The 26,674-nt window shown below is 45.7% G+C and overlaps 9 protein-coding genes across 9 annotated transcripts; 3 read left to right on the forward strand and 6 right to left on the reverse strand.

Moving 5' to 3' along the window:
* The first annotated feature begins 2,661 nt into the window (after positions 1–2,661).
* On the forward strand, positions 2,662–6,712 carry F5B22DRAFT_616755 (uncharacterized protein). Its single transcript, XM_047975603.1, has 3 exons — positions 2,662–4,448; positions 4,508–5,480; positions 5,543–6,712. Exons 1-3 carry the CDS (start codon positions 3,238–3,240, stop codon positions 6,224–6,226), a joined length of 2,868 nt encoding a protein of 955 aa, XP_047828521.1. The 5' UTR covers positions 2,662–3,237; the 3' UTR covers positions 6,227–6,712.
* Positions 6,713–6,942: 230 nt separating this feature from the next.
* Positions 6,943–7,305, reverse strand: F5B22DRAFT_648981 (peptidase family M49-domain-containing protein; the record flags this gene model as incomplete). The annotated part of the gene is made up of 2 exons (XM_047979104.1): positions 6,943–7,181; positions 7,284–7,305. The coding sequence occupies 2 exons, from the start codon at positions 7,303–7,305 to the stop codon at positions 6,943–6,945; spliced, it is 261 nt and encodes an 86-aa protein (XP_047828522.1).
* An 811-nt stretch (positions 7,306–8,116) lies between these two features.
* Positions 8,117–8,694, reverse strand: F5B22DRAFT_616758 (uncharacterized protein). The gene is made up of 3 exons (XM_047975604.1): positions 8,645–8,694; positions 8,434–8,589; positions 8,117–8,379 (listed from the first exon to the last, which is right to left on the reverse strand). Exon 3 carries the CDS (start codon positions 8,349–8,351, stop codon positions 8,151–8,153), a length of 201 nt encoding a protein of 66 aa, XP_047828523.1. The 5' UTR covers positions 8,352–8,379; positions 8,434–8,589; positions 8,645–8,694; the 3' UTR covers positions 8,117–8,150.
* A 252-nt stretch (positions 8,695–8,946) lies between these two features.
* F5B22DRAFT_638016 (uncharacterized protein) lies at positions 8,947–10,050 on the reverse strand (the record flags this gene model as incomplete). Its single annotated transcript, XM_047977523.1, has 3 exons — positions 8,947–9,079; positions 9,155–9,648; positions 9,769–10,050. The coding sequence occupies 3 exons, from the start codon at positions 10,048–10,050 to the stop codon at positions 8,947–8,949; spliced, it is 909 nt and encodes a 302-aa protein (XP_047828524.1).
* Positions 10,051–11,355: 1,305 nt separating this feature from the next.
* On the reverse strand, positions 11,356–13,412 carry F5B22DRAFT_638017 (cytochrome P450; the record flags this gene model as incomplete). The annotated part of the gene is made up of 4 exons (XM_047977524.1): positions 11,356–11,932; positions 11,993–12,114; positions 12,169–13,096; positions 13,393–13,412. The coding sequence occupies 4 exons, from the start codon at positions 13,410–13,412 to the stop codon at positions 11,356–11,358; spliced, it is 1,647 nt and encodes a 548-aa protein (XP_047828525.1).
* A 497-nt stretch (positions 13,413–13,909) lies between these two features.
* F5B22DRAFT_658119 (UbiA prenyltransferase family) lies at positions 13,910–15,156 on the forward strand (the record flags this gene model as incomplete). Its single annotated transcript, XM_047980101.1, has 2 exons — positions 13,910–14,801; positions 14,954–15,156. Exons 1-2 carry the CDS (start codon positions 14,081–14,083, stop codon positions 15,154–15,156), a joined length of 924 nt encoding a protein of 307 aa, XP_047828526.1. The 5' UTR covers positions 13,910–14,080.
* An 830-nt stretch (positions 15,157–15,986) lies between these two features.
* F5B22DRAFT_326580 (uncharacterized protein) lies at positions 15,987–18,404 on the reverse strand. Its single transcript, XM_047970748.1, has 8 exons — positions 18,163–18,404; positions 17,961–18,096; positions 17,698–17,882; positions 17,604–17,640; positions 17,476–17,543; positions 17,019–17,407; positions 16,852–16,919; positions 15,987–16,784 (listed from the first exon to the last, which is right to left on the reverse strand). Exons 1-8 carry the CDS (start codon positions 18,253–18,255, stop codon positions 16,459–16,461), a joined length of 1,302 nt encoding a protein of 433 aa, XP_047828527.1. The 5' UTR covers positions 18,256–18,404; the 3' UTR covers positions 15,987–16,458.
* A 1,619-nt stretch (positions 18,405–20,023) lies between these two features.
* On the forward strand, positions 20,024–22,007 carry F5B22DRAFT_638020 (putative cytochrome P450 oxidoreductase OrdA-like protein; the record flags this gene model as incomplete). The annotated part of the gene is made up of 7 exons (XM_047977525.1): positions 20,024–20,225; positions 20,315–20,447; positions 20,513–20,704; positions 20,776–20,927; positions 20,984–21,225; positions 21,276–21,547; positions 21,614–22,007. The coding sequence occupies 7 exons, from the start codon at positions 20,024–20,026 to the stop codon at positions 22,005–22,007; spliced, it is 1,587 nt and encodes a 528-aa protein (XP_047828528.1).
* Positions 22,008–24,692: 2,685 nt separating this feature from the next.
* On the reverse strand, positions 24,693–26,155 carry F5B22DRAFT_616777 (uncharacterized protein). Its single transcript, XM_047975605.1, has 3 exons — positions 26,004–26,155; positions 25,054–25,937; positions 24,693–25,005 (listed from the first exon to the last, which is right to left on the reverse strand). Exons 1-3 carry the CDS (start codon positions 26,083–26,085, stop codon positions 24,853–24,855), a joined length of 1,119 nt encoding a protein of 372 aa, XP_047828529.1. The 5' UTR covers positions 26,086–26,155; the 3' UTR covers positions 24,693–24,852.
* Between the last annotated feature and the right edge of the window lie 519 nt (positions 26,156–26,674).

A 26,674-nucleotide genomic window follows, 5' to 3' on the forward strand; every position in this document is an offset into this window, starting at 1 on the left:
ATAGCCTTAATTAAAAGAACATTAGTTTTATAAAATTTAAATGGAATATTAGGTTAAAAAGTAGGAATAATAAATATTTTTTAAGGATATTTATTAGTATAATATTTAATTTAATAATACTTAAAGTATATAACTATGTAAAATAGGGTTATTATAAGAGCTATATTAAATATTAATAGGGAATATTAATAAATATTATTTAAAAGGGATTATAGGGGATATTATATTAATTTAAAAGAAGGGGTTTAATATTAAGTAATATAATTTATTAATATTTAGGGGAAATAATAGTTAATAGCTTTTCCTATTATTAATCCCCTATAATTTTAAAGGGCTTTATAAATAACCTTAACGCATCTCCCACTTGACCTAGCCACCCAATTGACCTGGCCACCCCCCTAGCCCATACAAATAACGTCGGTGCGCTAATCACGTGATAATTTAATAACTCTACGAATACTAATCGTATGAAATAATAAAATATACCGTTAGATTCATAATAAAAAGAGCTATTTAACGGTACTCTTTACTAACCTTTACAACTCATATTCGCGGAGTTATTAAGCTATACGCTAAAGTAAGCGTTAAATTAATCCTTGCTTAGCGCCCCTTTAGCGTATTGCTTAATATCTCGCTTAATAAATTTTATAAAAAATAGTAAAAAATACCTCTGGATTCCCCTTTAACTAACGGATTCAACGGTACTAATTATTAAATCGTACGATCAATATTCGTAAAGTTATTAAAGATTGAAATAATGAGGTTTTATATAGGTTATTAGGGTGGCCAGGTTAAGTGGGAGATGCGTTAACTTTTATATAATTTACCTTTTTATTAATTACTTTAACCTTATCCTTAAAAATATATTAAACTTTTTAAATAATTTTATAATACTATTATAATAATTTAGCTACTTAAGCTTTATTATTTAATAATTTTTAATAAAGCTTAAAGTTATTTAATTTATTTATAAATTAATATATTATTATTTAAAGGAAAGTTACCTTTATAAAGGATAATAGGTTAATAAGGCTAAATAATTATTTAAAATTGTTTTTACCTTTTATTTATTTTAAAAAGTTTTAAATATAAATATAATATTAAATTAGGGGTTTATCTTTATTTTAAAATAGGTAAATAAAATCTTTTATATTTATATTAATATTAATAAGCTTTATAAAATATTTATTCTTTAAAGCTTATTTAAAATCTTTTAAATTTTTTATTTAAATAGTACTTTTTATAATATAGTTAATTACCTTTTAAAGTTTAAAATTTAAGTTTAAAAATATAATAGTTCCCTATATATATAATATATTAATAAATATAATAATATTTAATAATAGGATTTAAATCTTTTAAAATCCCTTTATATAAAACTATTAATAGATCTTTTATAACTAATAGGTAATAAACTCCTTACTATTAAAGTAATTATAATAAATTATATTTAGGACCTTATAATTATTAATTAAATAACTATAATTATATTAATATATTTCTTTTATATTTAAGCTTAGATAGGATTTTATAGGTTTAAGTAATAAGGTTAAAGCGATAATTAATAATAGGTCTAATAATTAATCCGGATATTAATAGGCTAAACTAGTTAAAATATTAAATATTATAAATAATAAATTTAAAAACTAATTTAATAATATAAATATAGGAATTAATTTTAATAATAAGTATAAATAAAGATCTATTAAAATAAATAATAATAAAGGTTATTCCTATAATAAATTAATTAATATTATAGAATAATTAAATAAAAACCTTAATAGTTAAATAGTAAAGCGTTAAATAGGGGTATAATAATTACTATTTATTAAAGGGAAATTTATTAATTTAAAGGATATAGATTTTAAATTGGATAATAATAATAAAATTAATAATCTTTATAATATAAAACAATATTATAATATTAAGAGTTATAATAATAGGATAAGCTAATTAATTTTATAATAATTAGCTATCCTTAAGGGTAAAGCTTATAATACTTAAATAAAACTTTAAATAAATTTATAATATTTAATAAAAATGGATGCATTTATATTAGCTTTATAATAGCTATAAGATTTATATTTAAGAATTTAAGGATAAAAGTAGTATTAATTAATTTAAAATTATTAGGAGATAATAAATCTAATGTTTATTTAATAGAACTAATAGGATGTAATATAGTGGTAATTAATTTTATTCCGGGATAGGGGCACCAGATAATGCGGGTAAGCTAAAAAGGTGTAGTTGTTATTGGTAAGTAATTCTAGCTAGCACTGTGGCCAGGGAGGGGTAGAACTAGATACAGTGCTTCCAGGAGTGGGTCCCGTAACTCTAGGTAGCGTCGTAGTTGGGTGCTGCAGAACTTGCAGTCGGGTTTGAGGTTTCTCTCACATCTCGCATCTCGTCTCTCGTCTCTCGTCTCTAGTCTCCAGTCTCTATCGCCGGCTTCACTGCTTCAACAAGCTGTCCAACAACAAACACATTTACTTTCCTACCTAGTCTAATTCATACCTCTCTAAGTAATTCATATGTACTTAAGTGACTGGTCAGGCACATGGAGCAGCGTGGCCCTGCCAACCGACCCTAGCTCTGCCCAGCCCAAAGCCCAAAGCCCAGCCGGCCTAAACCCAGCCGTGCCAACTTTGTACGTCTCCACACGAATCTCGCTGGTCATCCCGTCATCCTTCTCATCCACTCATTGAGGTCGTCCCCTATCTTTCTGTCTAACTTAGTGTACTGTATAGTCTGTAGTGTGTGTAGTCTCCCTGCTGAGTGCTGAGCTGCTCTTCAAGTCGCATCCCAGCAAAACCAGCTGGCCCGTCGTAACTCCAACCCCAACTCCAACTCCAACTCACGCTCGAATTCCAATCTCCATTCCCGCATCCAGCATCCAGCATCCATCACTCGGCATACGGCATCTGCGAACCGACGACAGCAGACAGCATCTTCCATATCACAGCTGCCATCATCCTGTATCCAAAGTAGCCGCTTTACCTGCATCACCCGACCCGAGTAGCTGTATATAGATGTTTCCCTAACCACCCGATCCCCGTTTCCTCGTACCGTGTGACTACCACTGCCCGTGTGGCCGGCTAGTTCGTGCCGTGGTCGTCTTGTTGGACGGTCGTGAAGCTCTCGTCACCCCTTTTACTCCGTCCTAGCCACACATCGCAACGGATGACGACCAGATAGCATCCACCCCCCAATTTCCAGCGGGAACCACGCACGACGACGATGCCCTCTTTCATGAACGACGAGAACTCCCCCATCTACGCCCCTAACGCTGGCATCATCCGTCTCAGCCACCACCCAGCCCAAGACCATCACTTTCCCCCGAAGTTGGTCAACGGTCACGACAAACACGTCCCGAAGCCCTTGCCCACGCCAATTGACCACTGCAGAGAGAACTTTGATGACAACGCCTCGACGCTATCAACTCAGAGCTCCGAGCCACGCTCGCGGATGAATGGGGACGAGTTATCACAGCCGAATATGGCCTCGCTGCCCAATGGCCGCCCACATCAGCTCACTAACGGTTTGAGCTCGAGCTCTGGCGAGCCCATCCATCAGACGGCTGCCGCCATGAAAGCACGCGCTGGCGTACCCATGCAATTGGATTCTCGGCCCCCGGTGGCCATGTCAAATGGCATTGCTGCACGCCCCAACGGTCCTCGTCAGGATATATCGGAGCCATACCAAAGGCAGGGCTCGTGGGAGTCTGGGAGACCATCGATGCAGCAATCGCTCTCGGATTCGAACAGAAAGTCTTCGACCAACATGGATGGCCCGCAAATGGAACGTACCTACACAGGCTCTGTAAACCGTCACTCTTCTGAAACGGCCTATGCCGCCTATGGTCAGGCAAATCCCTCCACAGCACTGTCACCGTTACAAGACAGATCCCAAGCCTCGGAACCGCAGCGCTTCTCTTCACCGGCCAGCTTTCCTCTCCCAGCATCTTCCTCGACTCCGGCATTACATACAACGACGGCTAGTGGCATCAAACAGCGACATACCCTGGAAGTTCCTAAGCCTCAAGCGGGAAGAGCTTCCAGAGACGGCAACGATGCAGCCTACGCAAGTGGTCGCTTTTCTCCATCACCAGCTGGACCCTCTGCCCGGAGAGGCTCTCTTAGCTTGGGAAGAAGAAATACTCGCTCGTTGCACTCTGATGCGCACCGCGACGAAATTGTGCCAGATGAAGACGCTCTACGGTGGGCCGAAGCATACCGGCAAAAGCGAGCTAAGAAGAAGAAGAAGGAAGAAGAGGAAGATGATGACAGGGTTTTGGTAGGAACCAAGGTTGATGAAAACCACGCGAATTGGGCCACTGCCTACAATATGTTGACAGGCATCCGTGTCTCTGTTTCTCGTACCAATGCCAAGCTGGATCGACCCCTAACTGACGAAGACTTCGAAGCTAAGCAAAAATCGACGTTTGATATGTACGTTGCTCTTGACTCACTAGCTTGTCAACTCATGCCATGTTACTAACCCTAGACAGCGCCGGGAACGAACTAGTGCCTTCAGCAAAATATGATTTCAAGTTCAAGGATTATGCGCCCTGGGTTTTCCGACATCTTCGTGCCCTTTTCAGGCTGGACCCGGCTGACTATTTAATGTCGCTCACCGGTAAATATATTCTATCCGAGCTTGGATCTCCAGGGAAGAGTGGTAGCTTCTTCTACTTCTCACGAGATTACAAGTATATCATTAAAACTATCCACCACGGCGAACACAAGTTTCTGCGCAAGATCTTGAAAGACTACTATAACCATGTTATAGACAACCCGAACACTCTCCTCTCCCAGTTCTACGGCCTCCATCGCGTCAAGATGCCGTATGGCAAGAAGATTCATTTCGTCGTCATGAACAACCTGTTTCCACCCCACAAAGACATCCATACTACTTTCGATCTCAAAGGCTCGACCATCGGCAGAGACTATAGGGAGGAAGATTTGGAGAAGAACCCACGAGCGACGCTAAAGGACCTCAATTGGCTCCGTCGAAAACGTCACTTGGAGCTGGGGCTTCAGAGACGGCAACTATTCTTGCAACAACTTCAGAGCGACGTAAAACTTTTACAAAAATTGAAGATAATGGACTACTCTCTCTTGATTGGCGTACACGACCTGCAAAAAGGAAATGGAGAAAATCTGCGCGACAAGACTCTTCAAGTCTTTAACCCCGGTGGAGCAGGACAGACAGAAGATGGACCTGATCCCAATCAAGTACTCATGCGAACGCCCTCCAAGCTAGAGAGTGCGCGCAAGGCTAGGGAACTGCGGCAGATGGTCAAAGCTGAGAGACCAGTACCGATGCGCCAGACCACCGACAGAATGCCAGATGAATTAGCCGAGGGTCATAGTCGAGGTGGTGTTTTTTATAATGACGATGGTGGTTTACGAGCAACGCATGAAGATAATACCCCCGGTGAGGAAGTGTACTATCTTGGTGTCATCGACTGCTTGACCCATGTAAGTGTGCCATGTAGGCAGGAGACATGTGCTGCTGATGACATACTGACTCATTCTTGTAGTACGGCATGATAAAGAAGCTCGAGCACTTTTGGAAGGGTCTGTCAAGTGATCGTACCCAGATCTCTGCCTTACCACCCGAGGAATACGGCAATCGATTCTTGAAGTTCATGTCTGGAATTACTGTGTCGTCAGAGGAGGCTGCTCGAGATCAAAACGACCGAGTAACTGCAGCTACAGCCACAGTGCAGTCGACAGTCCAAGGGCACGTCCCGGCCATGCCCACGTATCTGCCCCCGGCTCCACCAGAAATGAGAAGTCCTGGATCACCCGAACCTAACCCGACGGTAGAAAAAGCTTTGAGGTTGGCAACAAAGAGGGAAAAGGACATTGCTGAAGAGGAGCAGGTTCCTGAGAGGAAGATCACAACGTCAGTAGCACCGCCTAATGGGAGAACCAATTCTCACACCGTCTTGCCTGTGGTCGAGGAATCCGCGGAGGCAGCATCGTTGGGTGGACGAAGCCGGGGCGAGAGCACGACTGAATCTAGACCATTCACGCCTTCGCCAAGAGAGAGGCAGGACGGCTTTACAGATCTGGGTCCCCATGGTATTGGCGGAAGAGGTCCTCCAACGCCACCCAAAACAAGCTATATCGAGCCTGTGAAGGCTCGTCTTAGTCGTGAAGACCTGGACAAAGAACTACCCCCGCTCCCGGGACGAGTAGGAGCAACAGAAGCATCGTAGATCTCAAGGTTATACCGGGATTGGTGGAAGCGTCAGAAGAAGACGGAACCTTGCCATATGATATTAATGCACATAGAATGCGGCGGTCGATAAGTACGCCTGTGGCTGGTAGTGATTTGGGGCCGGCGGCACTTGTTGGTATTTTTGACAGGGAATTGATAGAACGGGGGATTCGCGGTATACGGATTAACCAAAGAGAAAAAAACTCGTCCACATTAGAGTTTAGGCATTCGGCTGCTTTGCCACGGTATCTTTTTTTTTTTTCATATGGGGAAAGTGAGGTCATTTGCATGGGTTGTTGCGCTGAACATTGACGAGCCTCATTATCTCTGTCCCTCCTTTCCCCTTTTTTCCTTTATCCCCTTTGTTGTTGTTGTTGTTGTTGTGTCTATTACAGCATGTTAATCAACTACTAAAGACATGATACCACCACTACTAAATCAATTGCATACTATATATATATGGATTCAAATGAAAAGTAATCATATCGCTTTCAGGCTGCTGGTACTGTTTATTACATGCAAGAGTGGTCAGAGGGCAATTCTCTGCGAGTAGCGAGTTATCAGCAGGTAGGAAGAAAAACGAGCAGTAAGGAAGAGTTAGGTATAGGAGTATTTCCCTTGTTTTGCAAAACAGCAATCAGCGCCTGGTACTGCCTAGTAAATAGGATAATAACAAGGCGAACGTGATAGGAAAATTAGTGTAATGGCGCCTGATCACACTGCACGCTCAGCCCAGCTCTGAAGCAGCCCCTTCACAGTCTGTCGCCACTCGACATGCGTTTCGTGGACCTTGGACAGCGCCTCGTAATAAGCGCGGCAGCCGTCCACGTCCGCCGTAGACCGATACATGTGCAATCGCAAGAGCATCTTGCCAAGGGCTGGCTTCCCATGTGTCTTGATCTTGGCTCGGTCAACGCGTACCGTGAGACTCTGTGACGGTCTGTGATTCGAAACTGTTATGACACCGTCGCCGTCAACAAGTAGGCATTAGTATATTCAATCATACGCTTAGTTCAAGCTCATCATGTGTGGCTATATAGGTAGGTTTGACTTACTCGACTGTGGGCTTGACCCCATTGCTCCAGAGGGGTGATTTGTTAGTATTTGATATATAATGATGAAATCTACAGACGATCATGCCAGAAATACCGACAGTTTCGCTGTTTTTACGTGCACGAAAGGAATTTAAGAAGAAAGAAGCTTACTTACCCCGCTGTCGACGTTGAAGTTTGCCAGCCCTCGTAGTCCGTCGATTCTGAGCTGCTAGTATAAGTTGTAGGTCACTGCCGACATAAGCTATGTTAGTCCAAGCCATGTCCACGATACGGTTCAACGAAGCCGAAGATATTCTCGATGACTGGTGCTTTATCTCGAACCCATATCCGCAGAGACTCACGGTATGCGTGCAGACTCCCAGTCTGGAAACTCTCGATATAAGCGTCAAGGAAGCGTCTCTGTAAGTCATTACTCGTGTATTTGGATGCTTGCTCGAGTTCCTTCCATATATTTTCTAGGTCCTGCGCGTGGTCTCCTCAAACCGGGTCCCACTGACCCCTTTTCATTCTCGAGCGGGAATACTTCAGCCGAGTCAGCGCTATCGACTGAGGCGATGAGAACCTCGAAATCATTGCCATTGTCAGATTTCCGGATCCTCGTATTTTCTGGAAAGTTGAATGCTGATCCAGTATCTGAGACACAATGCCTATCTCCTCCTTGGTAATCTGGCTTTCGGGATATAACTACTTTGTGTTGCTTCGTTCGGATAGCCGAGACTTATAAGGTGGCACTGCATAGACAGAAGGCCTATTGCTTCGTATAGTTCCGAAAGCCTATTAGATCGGGTCGCGAGCGTTTGGAGAACGCTGACATCCACAGCAGGCACGAACTTCTAGTCTCCAGATCCCAATATTTGTTAGCGCTGTCTATTCCACCGTAGAGAGGCCTCGACGCACAAAGTAACTACCAAGATTAGAAAGAAACGCTGCAGCATAAGTCAGCAAGCAATCAAGTTCTCCGCTGCTGATGCTCTGTCCGATCAGGGTATCCCAGTTACCCAAACAGTTGTGGAAGAGCTCGAGGATAAAGTCGTAGATATCTAATGATTCTGGAGACATCTGGCGCATGACGATCCTTGCTCCAGACTAAGGGGCCCTTCGAGACAGTCAGAAACAGCGCCAAATTATCCAGTGCTAGATTCTTGCCTACCGAGCCATGTGGTGTACATATCGCTTTTCTCTCGCTGAGACGTTTGAACGGCGTTTCAACATCTAGGCGGAAGACTTGAGCTTCTTTCAGCTCCATTGAAAGCGATTGTAGAGTTTGGGGGCAGCGTATCAAACAACAAGGCCCTCAGCTTGAAGCCTGGGATGGCTGTTGAGGACTTGTTTGGTTAAGCAGTTGGCGGCACATAACATACCAGTACGTTGGTGGCGTCGAGCGGGCGACGGCATATAAGCCCAGTCGCCCATAACACCGACAATATAAATTCAAAGGCAAAGAAACCACTATCGAACATCTTCACATATCATCTTAAGGTCAATGATCAGTGTTATAGGTCCTCTAATGAAATAGTAATTGGTGGCCTAGCTTTATTTTGCTAGTACGATATTCAGCTCTCTCTATTTCGCGTTTGAACAACGTGTTGTAATATCTGGAACATGGTCTGCACGAAAACAAGCAAGAGACCAACCAAGCCGAAAAATATTGCACTCCAGTACACTAGGCGGGAGAATCGCGCCGATCTTGCCATAGTCGCCGGAGCGAACGGGGCTTTTTGCGCGACGCGTAGCCATTCGGCTGGGCGATCCTACTCCGGAGGTGAGGGAAGTGAATGGCCAAATCGTACTCCTCCCTCTCAACCAGCTATATCGAACAAATAGGCCGCTTTCTGCTGCACAGCTCGGCGAGGCTCTAGTCTTGGCCACACATTGGGATGGAGGCAAAAGGTTGTAGTTTTCGAAACACCGCTCTTGATCTCTTGCTCTGGCCGAATACCACACGGTAGGATAGCAGGATCTCCTGAAGCAGCCCGTCAATGTCCTCATCACATACCCACGGCAGGGGTCTGTTTTTCTCAGAGGCGCAAGCGTGAAGAACGCTCCTTCGGCCGCCTGCCCTCGCACCCCGTGAGTTGGGCTCTTGCAGGCGTGAGACACAAAATGAGGGATACCGGTAGATATAGAGCGTGCCAGAGTGCTTGTCTAGCTCAAGATGGCACGACAGAGAGTCAACCCATTCAAACTTGACTCCACAGAGCTTATTTAATACGTGCGCCGAGATGTCGCTGGGGCGTATTATTTTCGTCTGGTCGAAGAGCAGACGGGCGTCCTCATTTTCGTAGGCGCAATAGTTTGGCGTCAGTAGCATTACCCCAAAGCCAAGTATAAAGTCGAGGAGACTTCTTGTATTCGATTCCCAAGGCTAGTAGAGGCTCATTCGCGTCGTGTCATGATATCTACTCATCTCGTCATGAATTCGGTATCCCCCAGGGCAGTTGGAATCGAAGCAGGCCTGGTAAAGCATTGTTTACATGCTTATGACAGCAAAGACGAGACCTTTGATTGATAGGACGGTCTTGTAACTGTCTTTAGTATAGACAAAACCACGGCTAGTGAGCATGTCGGCGATGCTGTTGATGCTTCTCGGCTCCGGAACTAGAACCGCCCTCCAAATCTCACTCCATATCTTGAGTATTACCGCGGCGGAAGCGCCGTCAGAATCACCGCCCGGGAGACCCAGGAGAACATGCGCGGGTAGTTTGCGCATCTGTTCGGACACCCACCATTGGTACCAAGGGAGTTTGAATGCGGGATCTCCAATCATTTGCTCATACTTGATACTAACTTGTGATCTGTCTATAGAGAACTTCTCTATTGATAATACTGAGACATAGCACTCTTGATCACTGCTGACTAGAATGGAGTAGGATCTACTTACCTAGATTTCCACTCCTCGTATTGTGCGCCACGCGTAGGGAGATATTCCCTGACCACTCAAAGATCGATATTGGTCACCCGATCGCGTCATGGGCACATTGTGAGAAATTCTTACCTTACGTTAGGCATCTTATTGAACTCGCGAAAAGAGATCCAAAAGGAGTTGTGCATATGATAGGCGATCAACCGAAGTATGCAGATCTCTTTATTGGGTGTAGATGGTATGACGTCATCGTACCCCCCCTTCTCTCCCCTTGTGCGTTAATACCCCTGATCAAAGGTATCTGTACGAACGCGAGATGTATATCATTGCTAAAGACATGGTTGAGGAAGCAGTCAACATCGCCAATGATACCCAGTCATTGGGGTACGCCAGTGCCGTTGATGTTCATGGTCTCATTGACTTGGATCTTGGACATCCCGATAAGGCGCTTGAACAATTCACGTGCGCTTGAGATTCGTAAGAAGAAGCTGGGATGTGAAGATGCTTTCATCGCATATAGCCTAAATAATATTGCCCTACCAAACACTGAAATGGGAGAACTGGAGCTTGCGTACGCAGCACACCAGTAGGCAATCAGTCTTCGTTTGAAGGCGAATAGTGACAGGATCGGAAACTCGTACAGTAACTTCTCTAGCCTTCTGCTTCGTATGGACCGTCCTGATGAAGCCGAGGAAGTACTGTCAAAATGTCCATCTTTAAAAGGCTTTACTGATGAGGCCTTCATTAACACCAGAAATCCCAGGTCCTCGGGAGACATGGCCATGTTGTCTCGCATCCGCCGTGCACAGGGCCGGAATACGGACGCATTGTGCCTGGCAACGAAGGCGGCGGTTAACGAGAAAGAGCCTTGTATAAACTCTCCGAAACCTATGCAAATTTGGGTCTGCGGAAAGAGAGTGATGCCTGTAGAAGCAAGGCTACTGCACTATTGGCTGATATGAAGCTAGAGCTCAAGCACGTGCCTTTTGAAGAAGCCGCTCTCTCGAAGCTTCGTCTCTGGATGTTGTGGTAGAGGATGGGGAAAGATAGTATATTGTCGCGGAATAGGGTAAATTACAGTGCTATCGTAGCTTTCGAAAGTCTGAATGTTTAGCTAACTAGTGAAAACAAACGTTACATAGCATAGAGTCTAGTGGTTGCAGATGAAAAGGTCTTATGAACTTGTTTAAGCCAGCCTTCTAACATTTGTCAAATGTTCCTTAGCCGAAACTTCAGATGCAAATCGCCAGGTGCAAACGTGAAATTGTCCTTGAGGTCAATGAATAGGGTCTCACCCTTATCATCGGCTTGAAATCCGATCTCGAATTTCTTCAATAATAGGGAAATGACAAGTCGCATCTCGGTCATTGCAAACTGCTTACCGACGCAGCCATATTTCCCCTGCGAGAACGGAGCATACCCTCTATTATCCTTCACCATGTCTGACTGTGTAGTCCATCGCTCGGGGATAAATTGATCAGCGCTTTCATACGATGACTCCAGACGATGAATTGAATACTTAGGTGCCACGATAGTGACACCCCCGGGGATATATGTAGTGTTGATAGTCACACCTTGTGGCGGTGTTACCTTGTTGCCGGCCGTAGGGACAGGCGGGTACATTCGCAAGGTCTCGTTGATGAAGACAGTCAATTGAACACATTCCTGAAGTTTTGATCCGTCGTAGATATTAAAATCTTTAACCTCATTGTACAGCATCTGTTGTTGCGAGTGATCTCGGGCTAGTTGGTAGAAGGCAAAAGTGAGGACAACGGAGACTGTGCCACTGTTTTGACATAATTAGAACTACAACACATGTATTGCCTTCGATGATCTGTGTACGAACCTTCCTGCGACGATCATTGTGACGGCGTCACCCTGCAACCATGCAAGCTCGGCTTGTTGAGAGCCGTCCTCAATGTATGCATTAATAAGCCACTGTGAGAGGTCTGCACGTTCGTCTTTAATCTGTTGCTGTTCAATACTTGGGGCATTGTAGTAAAATTAGCAGTCCTTGCTTACCTGTAACCTCTCATGCATGCAATCTCTGCACCACTGCAACATGGAATCCCAATTCTTCACAAGAGACGCACGAGGTCTTATGAACTTTCCAAGTTGGACAAGCCAGGGCACCTTACCAAGTGTGCCGCACGCATTCATCCCATCAACCAGAAGACGTACTTTCGAATGCCATTCCCCATTCTGGAGCATATTGAAGGACTTTGAAAATGCGAACTCGCCCATCACGTCAAATGCATACCAGGCAAACCAGTCAGTGACATTGATGATAGCTTCTCGAGAGTTAGCATCCGCGCTGAGTAGACATTCTATCTGGCTTGCTAACAACTCCGTGTAGCGTAGCAGAAGACCGTCATATTCTGCCAATGCCTTGGAGCTAAACCCCCTGTTCCAAATTCGCCTCCTGGCATCATGATCACCAACGTTCCGTGTGGCACTTATTGCCACCATAGGTAAAACAACATCGTAGAAGGTCGCCTTCCTAAATTGACTTTTGACGCCATCAATGATGTGAGGAATGGCAGCATCGATTATCGTGAGTTCTTCTGGACCGGTTCTGACAATTGGACCATAGCGGCTGAATAGCCTCTCAAGTAGTAGATGATTTTTCCCATCGGCACTTCTCCAAACATGCCATAACTTTGTGACAGCGGCCAAGGATGGCCCTGGGAAATCCTTGAGTCGATGGAAGTATCTCCGGTATATGATGATGCTACCGAATAAACCAATGGCGTATAACCCTACACCACGCCCAACGGTTTTCACGGAAGACGTGAAGCTACTAGAGATGGAATAATCGACCCCTAACATTGCTGTTATAAGACATGAATAAGCAGTGATTAACACGGGGACTCGCATATGCCACTCTCCGCGAATAAACACAGTGACATGCGAGAGTACTCCCAGCAGCACAGGTCCTAAAGGGGTATGGCTGAATTCGGTCCAGCTCATAATGATAGATTGATTTATCGAAGCGTAAGATAGTAGTTCGTCTCAGCTGAATTCTGAGGGTGTGGAGATGATCAGGAATAATTATCCAACAGTACACACCGCACACAACACGAACATCTGGGGAGTAGGTGTGCCATTTATTCTACCCTTGATCACCTAGAAGAGCGGGGATCCGAGACACACCTAGGTCATGGGTTGGGATCACTGTAGTTCCCAATGCGCCACAAAAGCCCGTCTCGGAGAATATGTTGTAGGTTCTCAGGATGGCGGGAAGACGTCAGCTCTTGCATGGGCATGGACAGTCTTAGTGCGTAGTCAGGTTCATCTTCTTGCATGATTTGCCCTGAGACTTGATAGACAGCCTAAAAACGGTAACCGGGCTGACAGATTAGAAACATTGATCCCAAATTGGGAAGTACCATGCTTGAATGTTTCCTAGGTGTAGTCTTGTCTCTCGCGGGAACTACAACAGACCGACAAACTGCCATGTTCAATCTAGCGTCGCTAGTAATAGTTGCTTAAGGTTTACTGTGCTTGCGAACTCTAAATGGCAGTTTTCTTCCAGGGAGCTTTCGCTGAATTTGAAGGCAATATTGTCAAAGAAGAAATCCTGAAATACGGCCGATCGGTCGTTTAATCTTATACCGTGTCGGTGTAGAGAATCAAGGCTCAAGAGACTATCATAAAAATAGACCGAATATTTCCAAGACGCTATTGACATCACCCATAGTACCATCAAATCAAGCTAGAAAGAAATATGGCCTATTGATCTGTTGTGCCCGGGGAAACACAGGTCCGCAGTTTTCCGAAGAATATTAACGCATGGGAATAGTCAGAAGTATATCTCCTCTCAAGTAGATACCAGCCAAACCACCAAAGTATGTGCTAGTATCAAATGTGATTCACCTGTATGGTCCCTTTCAGTCGTCTTGTCTCGGAAAGATCCTTAATCTTATAGGGTATAATGAGGGCTGTTCTTTGGATATACGAATCTCTTTCTACCCTGTACCTTTTCACGGCTAGCGATTTCAGTACAGTACTTCTGCCGCAGACATTATTCGCTCTTTTCTCCATGTTATCGGGACGCTTCACAGCATCAAGCTGGCACGATGAACCACAGATAGCGTTCACCACCAGACTATGCTGCGTGGTCTTGTGGATATGGCTTCAACTCCTCGTGCTTGATCTAGCTAATCAGCGGCTCCCCGACTCGGTTGCCGAAGACATCGTCAATAAGCCATGGCGTCCCATCACGGCGGGACGTATAACCACGGAGGGAACTCGCCAACTGCTTATTGCGAGCATCGCCGTCTCGCTAGCGATCTCCAACTACCTCGGCGTGGCACCTGAGACGCTCTTGCTCTTCACATTCAACTGGCTTTATAATGATCTCGGCCTGGCAAACGGCCACTGGCTCCTCCGGAACCTGATGAATGCCCTAGGGATCACCACGATCGGCGCCGGCGCAACTCGCGTTGCATGTCATGATCTGACATTCATGGCCGCTCCTGCTGCACGCTGGTGGTTCTTGTGCGGAGGAATGTTGATGAGTACGATTCATGCACAAGATCTGTATGACCAGCAGGGCGATGCAGTCCGTGGGCGTTCAACGGCGCCGCTTGTGCTGGGCGATGGCGCTGCACGGTGGACCGTTGGCGCAGGGGTTCTATTTTGGAGCGTAGCTAGTGAGTGGATGTTCTCTCTCCGCCCGTTTTCGTTTAGAACACTCTTCCTTGGATACAAAACGCCTCTGCCCCTCTCTCTGTGGAAACCCAGCACGGCAGAAATCCCATATTACGTCACTAACCTATCAGTTTCATAGTGCCGTTCTCTCTAGGGTTACACTTGTGCGAAGACTGGTTTGGCTACTCTGTCCCGGTTATACTAGGCATGGTTATCACGGTTCGCATCTTGACTCTTCGCGATGTTTCAGCAGATAAGCGTACATTCAAGCTATGGGCTCTTTGGACTGTATGTCTATATTCACTCCCACTGCTGGGAAGAAACAGCCTACATTCTAGTGTGCGCCTCATGGATTAGGTTGATCGTTCTGATCGATAGCAGTCTAGTTGAAATCTGCCAAAATCAGATGCCAAGATTCTATTGTCAGAATGGCACATGTTAAACAACGTTCTACCCGGAACGCGGTACTGAGAAAGTATGGTCAGGTTGGTCAGCCGTCTGCGCCTATGTAGACAAGACAGATAGCTCTACGCCCTCGACGCAGTTATAGAATTACGTTTCACAGCAAGACAACGCGTGAGGTGATCTTTCAAGTTACAGTACACACTCTGAACTAGTATTAGTAATCTATCTTTTCCCCCTACATAGTATCGCGAGATTTAGACCCTCAAAGATGTGCCTTCCATGATGTCGTGCAAAGGAACGACAATTTCCGGTAACCCTGCATATACCTTGAGTCAATGTCAGTCATGTTGGAGTCGGCGACTACTGGGATGTGGCTTGGTGGTTTGCTCGGTTATGAAACGGTTGCAATGCATGTAAGCTTATCACCGAAAGGTGCATATTGTTGATTACTTATATAAGCATCAATGGGATAACTTCTCTAGCTAGAGACTAAGACCAGTCTATATTGTGTTGATCTTCACTCAGAAAATTTTCGCTTGACTGTTAGGGCTGGCGTACGTATAGCGCAAATTCTTTGAGAGCAACACGAAACCTAAGTAGTACGGGAATGGGATGTTTTATCGGTCTTTGGTGTCCATGTATGTCGATCTTTTCTCGCAAAGAGGGGGGTGACAATCTAGTGACGGTGGCTGCATTCAGCTGCATGTCATATCACGAAGTTGGGGTAGAATATCAGAAGGAAGATAGCTGTCGACTTCACCTCAAGAAGAGTTCCAAGTATGAGTACCGAGGACTTGGTATGTGTTTGATGTGTAGAGAAAGTTTCATTTAAAGGAGGATGCCAGCTGTGAGTAGAAGGAGGGGAACAGGAGAGTGTATCGCGAGCAGCATGTATAGGATGGGTAGGCTTTTGCTGAAAAGAAGCCGTCTTGACTACATATAAGTTTGACCTTAGGTAGTACCCTAATGCGTAGCTCTTATCTCACGCCAGCCTCTTCATATGCACACTTTAGTAGTTCTCAGCAATCCTAAGTTAGATGGGGAGTAGCAAGGTTTAAGAAACCTATGGATTTGCCGGAATGTCATTACTCAGTGTATGGTAGTATAGCTATAGCCTTAGCCCGAGCACCATGGCTTCAAAATATTCCATGCGAAAACAAATATCATGCAATGCCCCTACGGTAGGAGCTCTCGCAGAACCGGCCTGTGTGATAAATTATAGATTAATCCAGCATAATATCTCCAATTCTTGTTCTACACTCCATACACATGGCCTGGCGGGATGTCCAGCAATTCCTTGTCATCAGCGGTCTCTCTCATTTCATGGGATATATGTAGATCAACACTTTTCAGAATCTTTCCCTGCTTGGAAAGAGACTTTAGATGGTGCGAGGATGATGTGTTGTTTGAGTCGCGATCGTTATGGCGATAATATTTTCCTGAGATGTTGGTACCTCTCTTCGTGCCAAAGAAGCGTGGAAACATTTTCAACGTGATTGAGCGTATGCTCGGCAGGCAAGCGCTGATGATGAAGATATCACATTCTAGGACGCTCCAGTATACGCCGGGTGCATTATCATCTAATTGTGTAAGAGAACATGTCCATTAGACATGTGATATCCGACGTATTGAGATGGTGAGACTTACAGGTTGGGTTCATGGTCTGGGCAAACTGAATAAGAGACTGTAATCTCAAGATGCTCACAATAGTCACGCTGAAATGAGATCAGTAGCCGAAATTTAATGGGCGGTATCCTCACATATTGAGCTGATTCCTTAATCCACTCGAATGACAGCAGAGAAATTGCACTTACACAAATCCTAGAGCGAACATGATAAAGACCTGGATCTTCATCTTCCAGCTCAGTTGCGTTTTTATGATATCGTGTAGAGGTAGGGATATGATAGCTATATCAACAGCAATTTCAATGGCTGCCCGGGCCCAGGAAAACAGGTTGATGTCAATACATGTTCCAGTAGTTTCTCCCGTCCAGCCAGTCCAGAAAAAGTCGATTGGTGTACATTGGAAGATAATGACTAGTGTATTGGCAACACCGAATAACACTACAAACACCATCAAGAAGATAGACCCCCTTTGTAGTAGCGTGGATGTATTCGCGAAAATCCGACGGTAGAAAGCGAGAATAGAGAGCTGAGTGAACATTTCGGATGGGAAGTAGAAAATCTCGGCCACATAAAGTAGCTAGGCCAAACAAATCAGTCAAGTGAACCACAACCAGCGGACCAATAATAGTGACGCTCAACACTCACCTCTAAAGTAATGTTGATGTCCGGGAAAGGGATGCTCCAGAAGTCCTCTCCCATTCCGTGATGGACCACTGAGAAAGACTTAGCCAGATTTCTGCGATGAACATCAGGTATAGAATACGGTTCCTTACTAGGATAACAGACGAAGTTCAGTACCGCTCCGAGTACCTGAGCAGTGAGAATTGTCAGCGACTATGAGATAGCTAAAGCTTCTGTGATCCTCACCACTCCAGCCGTGAGCAAGTAGTCATCCCAACCCGGAGAAAGTTTCATAAGATAGACTCGGTCGAACATGCGAAGCAAGAACAAGAGGATCGCCAGCGATCCAAATGAGGCTGGAATTGCAAGAACTGTAGTGGATACATCGCCTCTGGGAACACCACAAGCTGACAAGGTGGCATTTGTAGATGCTATTGGATGCTTAGCTTGAGGTCCCGTGCCCGGGGAATTCGCAGTGCTGAAGACTGAAGAGGATAGGATATTCTTACTCAATGTCTCCTTTATGGTACAGCTTAGAGCCTCGCATTTCTGAACGGCACCCAAGAAGGCAACATCTCCACAGAGACATGCAAGATCCGAGGAGCTACACGAGGAGCTAGGAAACGTTGCTTCGAAGCATTCGGCCTAACAACAGTTCCGTCCATTTAGTTCGACGTTAGAAGACATAAGTAGCGTTTGAGTGTGACTAACTGCACAGCTTGGAAGTGTGGGTATAAGCTGGATCTGAGCGAAACAGGACCCGAAAAGGGCAGCAAAGACACATAAGACCTGAAGAACCCCCATGACGAACTTTGGCCGCACTGCCAGCCGCCCAACTAGCGACAATATATACAGGAGGACACGCAAGAAAAACAGCGAATTAGTTCGGCGAGGCGTATCGGGTTGGGTTAGTTGTTGGAGGTGTGTAGCTAATGCCCTACACAATGCGGTTCGGCTTCGACAGTAATGTTGCTCAAACGATGTCCTCCGATGGGGAATAGAGCTATGCAGAAGTCATGAATAAGATGTAGGACGACTTCGTGCATAGGGTAAAAAAAGACTAAGAGCGAACACATGGAGCCATTTCTATATGGGATGATGGATGGTAGTTAACTGCAAGCAAATCTTACTATGCCGGCACTTAGTAGCTACATAACGATGAGATCTACAGATTTGGAAAGTCGCACTCATCTTTTCTTTTCCAATTTCATATAGGAGAATGGAACTTTTGCTTGACGTTATTTGTGCTGTTGGTTCGGTTTCTGTTCCTCCTACGTATAGACGATCCCCCTGAGGGAGGGAATAGGAAACACAGCACCCAATCGAAGTATGGCACTGCTAGCATACCCTACACAACCCCGAGCAATTCCCATATCAGCTGTTATATGCGCTGCCCTGGTCCCTGCACTATGCACTACCTTGGGCTGTTTGCGCTGTATATTGCGTGTGTAACTGAAGAGAAAATCATCGATGCATTCACGAGTGCTTACTGCCCGGGACTTGTGTATCTGCGCAGGACGAGCTGTGTGTGATTGCATGATACCCCAGGGATTACCTACGCGATTGCGACGTTGTGTTAGTCTGCAGGGGAGACAGAGACTGGACAGCTTAATAAACCGTTTCTTGATGCGGCACGGTTATTCGCGCCTCACGTTCCGTTATCCGCGCACCCTAAACCTCACATAGCAATTGTCCGGGCCATGTCCAGGGCCCCTGTTACCTACAGAATGTTAGCTCAGTACCAAAAACAAAGATTTCGCAAGGTTGTTACCGGGGTTGTGACTAGGGCGCAACCAGGGTTTAAGAATGCGTTACCGGGTGGGGTTACCGGAGGCTTCGCAGGGAGGCTTTTCGACTGGCGCGCGAGGGGGCCCTGTTACGAATTCTGGCTCGAGTCAGTAGAAAATAGGCGGTTGTATTAAGCTAACACCCTTAAGTAACTGGCTCGCCTAATCTACCACCCCTAACAGTCCGTCGTGGCAACAATCCCTGCACGGCAAAGCTCATGATAGCTGTACCGAGAGGCTTACTGAATGGCCCGCTGAGTGAGTGGCCCGCTGTTAGATGCGTTCTGCACCAGTAGGTGGTTGTCCGCCCTGGGCAGCACTACGCAGTATGGCAGGGAATCTTCGGTATTACAATGAGTCTCGGATTCTCAAGGCGCAGTAGCTGGCCTTCCTGACCATGCTGGGCTATATGGTAACACCTGGTGTCATGGTAATCTACTAGGTTAGGGGGCATATACCACGTTGTTACGTCTTGCTCCTGATTGTATGCAATGCAAAATCCCTTGGAAATTGATTGCAACTGCATTGCCTGATATATGAGCATGGCTACATTACCAGGGGCTTCCATGCAGAACGTGTTCTCTCCAGGCGAGGAGCAAACTATAAGGGATTATGGAGTATGTAGCACGTGTATACCTAGAGCATGAAGCCTACGGGCGGAGACCAGAGAAGCTCGTGGAGCAACTCTCTTCACTTGGAAAATGAAGAAGGACGAGATATCGACATACAGATTCGTGCAGCTATCTATCAAGGCCTCATATGAAATAACAGCTACCACTCTGAGAATGGCGCTGAATGCTCCGTCGCTGGTGCTTGCCCTGGGCATTGCATATGTCGCAGCCACACTACTCCGAAATCAATTGAACAAGGCACGTCAGCCACTGCCGCCCGGTCCTAAAGGCCTGCCTCTGGTCGGGAACTTGAACGACTTGCCCAAGCCCGGTGCGTTCGAAGCGCAACACTGGCTGGAACATAAAAAGCTATACGGTCAGTCATGATACTTGGATAAATGAGACCGCCCGATACATACGAGCTTTGGCTGATGTCCGTGGCTGGACGCCCTCATCAATGAACAGGTCCGATAAGCTCTGTAACTGTCTTTGGCCAGTCAATCATCATCATCAATGATGCGCAAATTGCATTTGAGCTGTTTGAGGCAAGATCCTCGAAGTATTCATCGCGGCCTAAACAGCTCTTTGCAAGTGAACTGTACGTCGTTGACTAACACCACTGTATTGTCTTGCGCACTGTTGACACGGAGCCTACCATCGTAGGGTAGGATGGGAGAACACGATCGGGATGTCCCCGTATAACAAAAGATTTCGGGCTATGCGCAAGAACCTAGCGCGTGTTATCGGTTCCAATTCGGCTGTGGCACAATTTGGTGACTTGCAAGCAGCCGAAGCTGGTCACTTTCTCCTTCACGTCCTAAGAAGCCCAGAAAACCTTTTGGACCATATCAGAAAGTAAGTCCCTATCCCCTGTTACTGTATTGCTTTAAAGCAGCACGGGACTCGTTACTGACATCTTGGATCAGGGCGGTTGGTACAGTTGTCCTGAAGATCGCCTACGGCTATACGGCGGAGCCGCATCGAGACGATGTCCTGATTACTATGGTTGGCGATGCCATGGACAAGTTTGCACGTGCTGCAGTGCCAGGCGCTTTCATCGTGGATCTGCTCCCGTTCTGTAAGCACGACTCGATCAGCCACGTACTCCGCGACCGATGATTGACTGGAGAATAGTGAATGGGCTCCCGGACTGGATGCCTGGCACGTCCTGGAAGAAGACTGCTCGCCAATGGGCCTCTGAGCTTATGCGCGTGACAGACGTGCCTTATACATTCGTCAAGCACCAGATGGCACAAGGTACCTATCAAGCATCTTTCCTGTCTCGCCTCATTGAAGCGGGTGAGGACACAGACCCCGAGGTCAATGACATCAATAAGTGGTCGGCTATGTCTCTATACTCCGCAGGGGCAGATACGGTAAGTCGTCTATGAACCGATACATCGTAGCCTCTGACATAGGTCTTTAGACGGTCTCAGCTATTGCGACCTTTTATTTGGCGATGACGATATATCCCGAGGTGCAGAGACGGGCCCAAGATGAGATCGATCGCGTCGTAGGAAACGCCAGGCTACCTACGTTAGCGGACCGCAATGAGCTCCCTTACATTAATGCTATCGTCAAAGAGACGCTTCGTTGGCACCCAGTGGCCCCAATGGGTCTCCCACATCAGAGCACGGAAGACGATATATGCGAAGGATACTTCATTCCGAAAGGCTCTATGGTCTTTGCGAATGTTTGGTAAGTAAATGCGCATTTAACCATGCCCGTCCCGAGATAGCAATGTCTGATTATCATTTAACTCAGGCACTTTACGCACGATCCCGACCGTCACCCCAATCCCGAGGCCTTCAAGCCTGAACGATTCTTGGCTACAGACGGCCACACACCGGAGCCCGATCCGCATAAATTCGTCTTTGGCTTTGGGCGGCGCGTATGTCCGGGGAGCTACCTCGCCGACACAACTTTATTCCTCACGATCGCGCAATCTCTAGCGGTCTTTAACATGAGCAGACCAGAAAATGGGGAGGACGGGCAATGCAAGCCGGAGTTCCTTGCTGGCGTCGTGAGCCACCCCTCGCCTTTCAGGAACGCGATCAAGCCAAGATCACCTCAGCATGAGAAGCTCATCAAGTCACTCGAGGACATTTATCCCTGGCAGCAGAGCGATGGGGAAGTTTTGGGGAATATGTCTCGGTGAAGTCAGCTATATACTATTGAATTAGGATGATCTGGATCTTGATTATGTACTAAATACACTTGTAAACTGATCTGAACGAGCTACTTGTCATGCATGTTCATCCTAGCCATCACAACCAAAAAGGGAGGGCGACAGGATAGAAGAGGCCGACATGGCTAAGCCAGGCTAGAGTAAGCTTACACACTGCGATGCTCCTAGTCGGCTACGGCGCATCGATAAACAACGCTTACAGCTTTCGCCGATCTAATAGACGGCGACACAGTAGCTTCAAAATGTGTGGCAGCACTCAAATCTCAGTGTTGAGCGGTTATGCTTGCCTAAGTATTTCGAATGGCCTAAGCCACTGTATGCGTTTCGCTTTCTTCATGTTGCCAATTCGGGGAGAATGGACTCTTGAATCGCTTCCTCGGTACTGCAAGACCACATCGGCGAGCTATGGGCTTACACTTATTGACTAAATATCGCCGAGGTCCCGATGTAGCATCGCGCAGTGCACCTGTAGCCCCACGTATGTCTACAGGCATAAGAAGACCAAGATATCGTTGATTAAGACCTTTTGAAGACATCTGGTCGTTTGAAAATCTGATGTAAGAGGCTAGTCCAATAGCAAGGTTGGCGCGATTAACCTAGTGCTTTTCGGTCTCTTTCACGATGTTCATCATAGCTGTAGTATGGAATATCCGTACTGTAAGCCACATGACACCACCTGCGTCACGTATGGGTTGAGGGATTCAGCAGCACTAGCCTACCATCTACCTATAACCCTCTACCCCGAGTGTGCCAACCCAACGACATGGGTAGAACCTAGGGTAGAGTTGCAGCTGGGACTGTACTGAACACCAGCGTGGACTGGGATTAGGCGAGAGTCCCGAGCCAGTCTAGTTTGAGTTAGCATGCCAATACAATGCATTCTCAACAAGCACATAGGTAATCCATGTAGGCACCGGGCATTTGTCCCGTCCAACTCTGCCAAAAGCCTCGCTGCTGATTACCTCACCCGGACGTTGGACTGGGGATCTGCGATTGCTTTTCTGCGGCTGGAGATACCTTCGGCGGGCCATGCTTACTTGGTATGATACCTAATCATATTACGGCGAATTAGCTGATGATGAGATGTTCTCAAGGTGCGTGGTTGGACGATGCATTCAGTGCGTGTCAATATGGCATGCAGCTAGTGGCCTTCGTATCCATATTACATACCACTGACACATAGGTAGTTACGCGTAGGCAGATCGGCCCGTTACGGCGGCTCACTCGAAAACGCGATTATGCCACTCGACCACGAATCAGCCAGGTTTACCAAAGCGACGTATATATCAACGCTCGGCTGAACGTAATGGATACGCCCGCAGGTACATAAGAGTGGCTGTCAGCATTCTACTTGGGTAATGGAGTAACAGCACCCATGGAAGCTTTCCCAAGACAGATCATAGAAAGTGAGAATTGGGATAAAATACCGGTAGACTTCGAGATGGAAGCAAATATTGGAGCAAAATAATGTTATGTATGCGTCTATTGTGCAACTATTCTATGCTGTTCCAAAGGGGGCGATGCTACACTAGATGATACTGTAACACTACCACAGGCTCTGACTTCCTTGTAAGAGATACCAATGTACGCATCTTGATTATGTAGTAGGTATAACGTTGGCTGATAGCAGCCTCATAGATAGTTAAAGCATGGAAGCTGTGTCATGTACGCTGCATCCAATATCCCACGCTCTTATAAAGTGTTAGTTAGCAAGTAAGTTTAGACTTGATTCACACTAACATTACATTCAAACACCAAAGATAACTCGCATATGTTCATAGATAGACTAAATACAGGCCTTATCCAACTTCGGTAATGTGTCTACACTTCCTTAACGTAGAGTTCTGTTATAGAAGAAAGCTTAACCATTGTTACTTAATATACCTTCTCCATCGTATGCCCTTTCCTCTTTCCAGTAATAGTTGCACTATATGAAGCCTCCCGTGTTCCGAAGCTCGTTTGAGAGCTGTACGGCCTTCGTATTTCGCTGCTGGTGCGTTCACATTAGCTCCACATTCTAAAAACATTTTCGCTATGCTGATAGATCCCCTTATAGCTGCCAATTGCAATTCTGTAGCCCCATAATGCTTCGATGCTGGTACAATTATGTTAGCTCCGACTTGGATGAGAAGGAATGCTAAATTTATATTGTCATACTCGACAACCAACTGTAAGGGTGTTCTTGGACCCTCATCCACTTCTGTACAGTAGCTGTCCAAACTTTCGAGACATGCGATGCACTCCTGTACGCTTTGGGCGATATCATGTGCGGCGCTTCTCAAAAGCAGGGCCTGTGTTTAATTCTGATGCTTATAGGTTAGTGGGAAACATGCTAAAAAACATACATGCGGTAGGTGTTACACGCACAACCTTTATGCCAGCTGAATATGCAGTTCGCCTTGCACTTCGGCCGTAGGGAGGACCATTACAGGCTGTTCATGATCTTTCAAGACATACGGGCAATATTGGGCAATAATATTGGAAAGTGAGTTTATATAGACTTCGCTTCTTGAAACAGACCCTAAAGACCTAGGCGGTCTAGATTAGCAAACCAGTTATATAGAGTGGAGTCAAGTCACCAACAGCTAAGGAGTTAGTTGGTTAAGAACTTATATAGCTTTAATTATTCATTATAATTTGACTTTTAAGTCCTAAGCCTAATATCTCTACCCTTGTTATAGTAGGTTTATTATAATAATATTTTCAACCTGTAACTTTAGTTTAGTATCCTACCTAAATCATTCTATTAGCGAGACCTGTGTCCTTAAAGGTAAATCTTGTATATAAAGGCGTAATCCTATATCTTAATGATAGATTATAACTTGGTTAAAGGTCTACCCTGTCCAGAAATGGTTAAAGACGCTTGCGAGATCTCCGAAATGCTCTTGCAACCTGCCAACTTCATACATCGTTTAAAATCTTCATATAAAATGTTAAGGAGTTTTTCTACTCCTTTCTCTCCGTTATACTGGATCTTATTAGAAAACAATCATATGATCTATTACGATGCACTTACTGCTAAGCCCCACATCACTGGCCGACCTACCCAGCAGCATTGGGCACCTAGAGCAATAGCCTTGAAGATGTCTGCGCCAGTTCGGAACCCGCCGTCAATATGAATGGGAATCTTGCCATCGGCAGCTGCAACACATTCGGGGAGGGCGTCAAGCGTGGCCGTGACGCCGTCGAGCTGCCTGCCGCCATGATTGCTCACAATGACACCATCGCATCGGTACTCACGCGCAAGCAGAACGTCTTCCGCTGTTAACACGCCCTTAATCCAAATTTGCATTTTTGTCCGGCTCCGGAGCCAGGGGATATCGTATTCCCAAGAGTGCGCATCCGAATTGAAAGCGACGAAGCCGTCGTCATGGGTTTGGGCTTGAATCTTCTCGGACGTCTTGTCCTGCATAGGGAAATCAAGGCCAACAGGTGTCCGAAAGTCATCCCTCCATTCGTTATACCGAACACCAAGTACAGGGCTATCGGCTGTTAGAAATATAGCAACACACCCAGCAGCTTCAGCACGTTTGATTATCCGCTCCTGCAATGCTCGATCTTTCATTGTATATAGTTGCATCACATAGCCGATGGGGCCGACAGTGAGGCCGGCGCTCGTGATCTCCTCAATTGAGTAGTTTGCAAATGATGAAACACCCATGTTTATACCCCGTCTTGCGCAAGCACGGCTGGTAGCGAGCTCGCCATCGGGGTGAGCCATCGCTTGGATACCAGCTGGAGACACACCCAATGGAAATGCTATCTTCCGGCCAAGAACCGTCACACTTGTGTCTGCTTTTGACACATCCCTTAAGACGCGGGGCCGGATTCGATACTTGGAAAAAGCCGTGACGTTTTCAAGTACCGTGATTTGATCAGTTGAACCATCATTGAAGAAGTCTACATAACCATATTGGTTAGCTCAAAGTAGCTTAAAGATAAATACTTTCAAGAGAGGTTCCCAACTTAGCGTGACTCTATCTAGTCTCTTTGCAGCTTCTTTACGAATGTCGTCGACACTTAAGATAACCACGCCTGGCTGAGCCATTATGAATTATCTACCTATGCTCAGATGTTTAATGTAAAGCTCGACAGGCTCGTCGGGCAGGCTTGGTAATCGATGCGGGGATAGCTATATGCAACTGTTAAAAGTCCTGTCATTGGCCATGTCATTATCTACAGCCCAAAGGACGAATGTCCCCTCTTGGCGACCAACCAGTTTCTTGTAATATAGCCTAATGTGGGACGCTCCTTGACCCCACCCAAGTGTCTCTTCAGGAGAAAGAGGCCGTGTAGATTAGCTGTGCGTGAAGCCATACGCCTATAGTGTTATTCTTCTCAGGATTATGACCCATATTCCAATATTTGCATCTTATAACTTCCGCGCCAACTGTTAAAAAATCTACGGCACTATTGGCTATATTAATAGCTTGCTAACGATCCGATCGAAAGTGAGCCTGTTATACACACGCTAATATTCAATTTCTTTCCTATCGTACTTGACGATGTAGCAAGAAGAAGGTTTGAATTAACCGCCCAAAACTTTAACTACGCCTGGTCTGTGGAAGAAACGGCTGTCTAGCAGACCTCTTATATTAGCAAGTTAGTTTAGGCTCGGCCATTATTCCAGGACTGCC

Source organism: Xylaria bambusicola, assembly GCF_022495145.1.
Source record: "Xylaria bambusicola strain CBS 139988 unplaced genomic scaffold F5B22scaffold_38, whole genome shotgun sequence".
Taxonomy (NCBI): domain Eukaryota; kingdom Fungi; phylum Ascomycota; class Sordariomycetes; order Xylariales; family Xylariaceae; genus Xylaria; species Xylaria bambusicola.

Bases quoted from the DNA above. Each gene is read 5' to 3' on its own strand.
- F5B22DRAFT_616755 (XM_047975603.1), top strand. From the start codon at position 3,238: ATGCCCTCTTTCATGAACGACGAGAACTCCCCCATCTACGCCCCTAAC. The intron at 4,449-4,507 runs GTACGTTGCTCT...AACCCTAGACAG, and splicing joins CAAAAATCGACGTTTGATAT to CGCCGGGAACGAACTAGTGC. The intron at 5,481-5,542 runs GTAAGTGTGCCA...TCATTCTTGTAG, and splicing joins TCATCGACTGCTTGACCCAT to TACGGCATGATAAAGAAGCT.
- F5B22DRAFT_616758 (XM_047975604.1), bottom strand. From the start codon at position 8,351: ATGCGCCAGATGTCTCCAGAATCATTAGATATCTACGACTTTATCCTC.
- F5B22DRAFT_326580 (XM_047970748.1), bottom strand. From the start codon at position 18,255: ATGGGGGTTCTTCAGGTCTTATGTGTCTTTGCTGCCCTTTTCGGGTCC. The intron at 18,097-18,162 runs GTTAGTCACACT...AACTGTTGTTAG, and splicing joins CCACACTTCCAAGCTGTGCA to GCCGAATGCTTCGAAGCAAC. The intron at 17,641-17,697 runs GTGAGGATCACA...CTCACTGCTCAG, and splicing joins ACTTGCTCACGGCTGGAGTG to GTACTCGGAGCGGTACTGAA.
- F5B22DRAFT_616777 (XM_047975605.1), bottom strand. From the start codon at position 26,085: ATGGCTCAGCCAGGCGTGGTTATCTTAAGTGTCGACGACATTCGTAAA. The intron at 25,938-26,003 runs GTTGGGAACCTC...ATGGTTATGTAG, and splicing joins ACTAGATAGAGTCACGCTAA to ACTTCTTCAATGATGGTTCA. The intron at 25,006-25,053 runs GTAAGTGCATCG...AATAAGATCCAG, and splicing joins CAGTGATGTGGGGCTTAGCA to TATAACGGAGAGAAAGGAGT.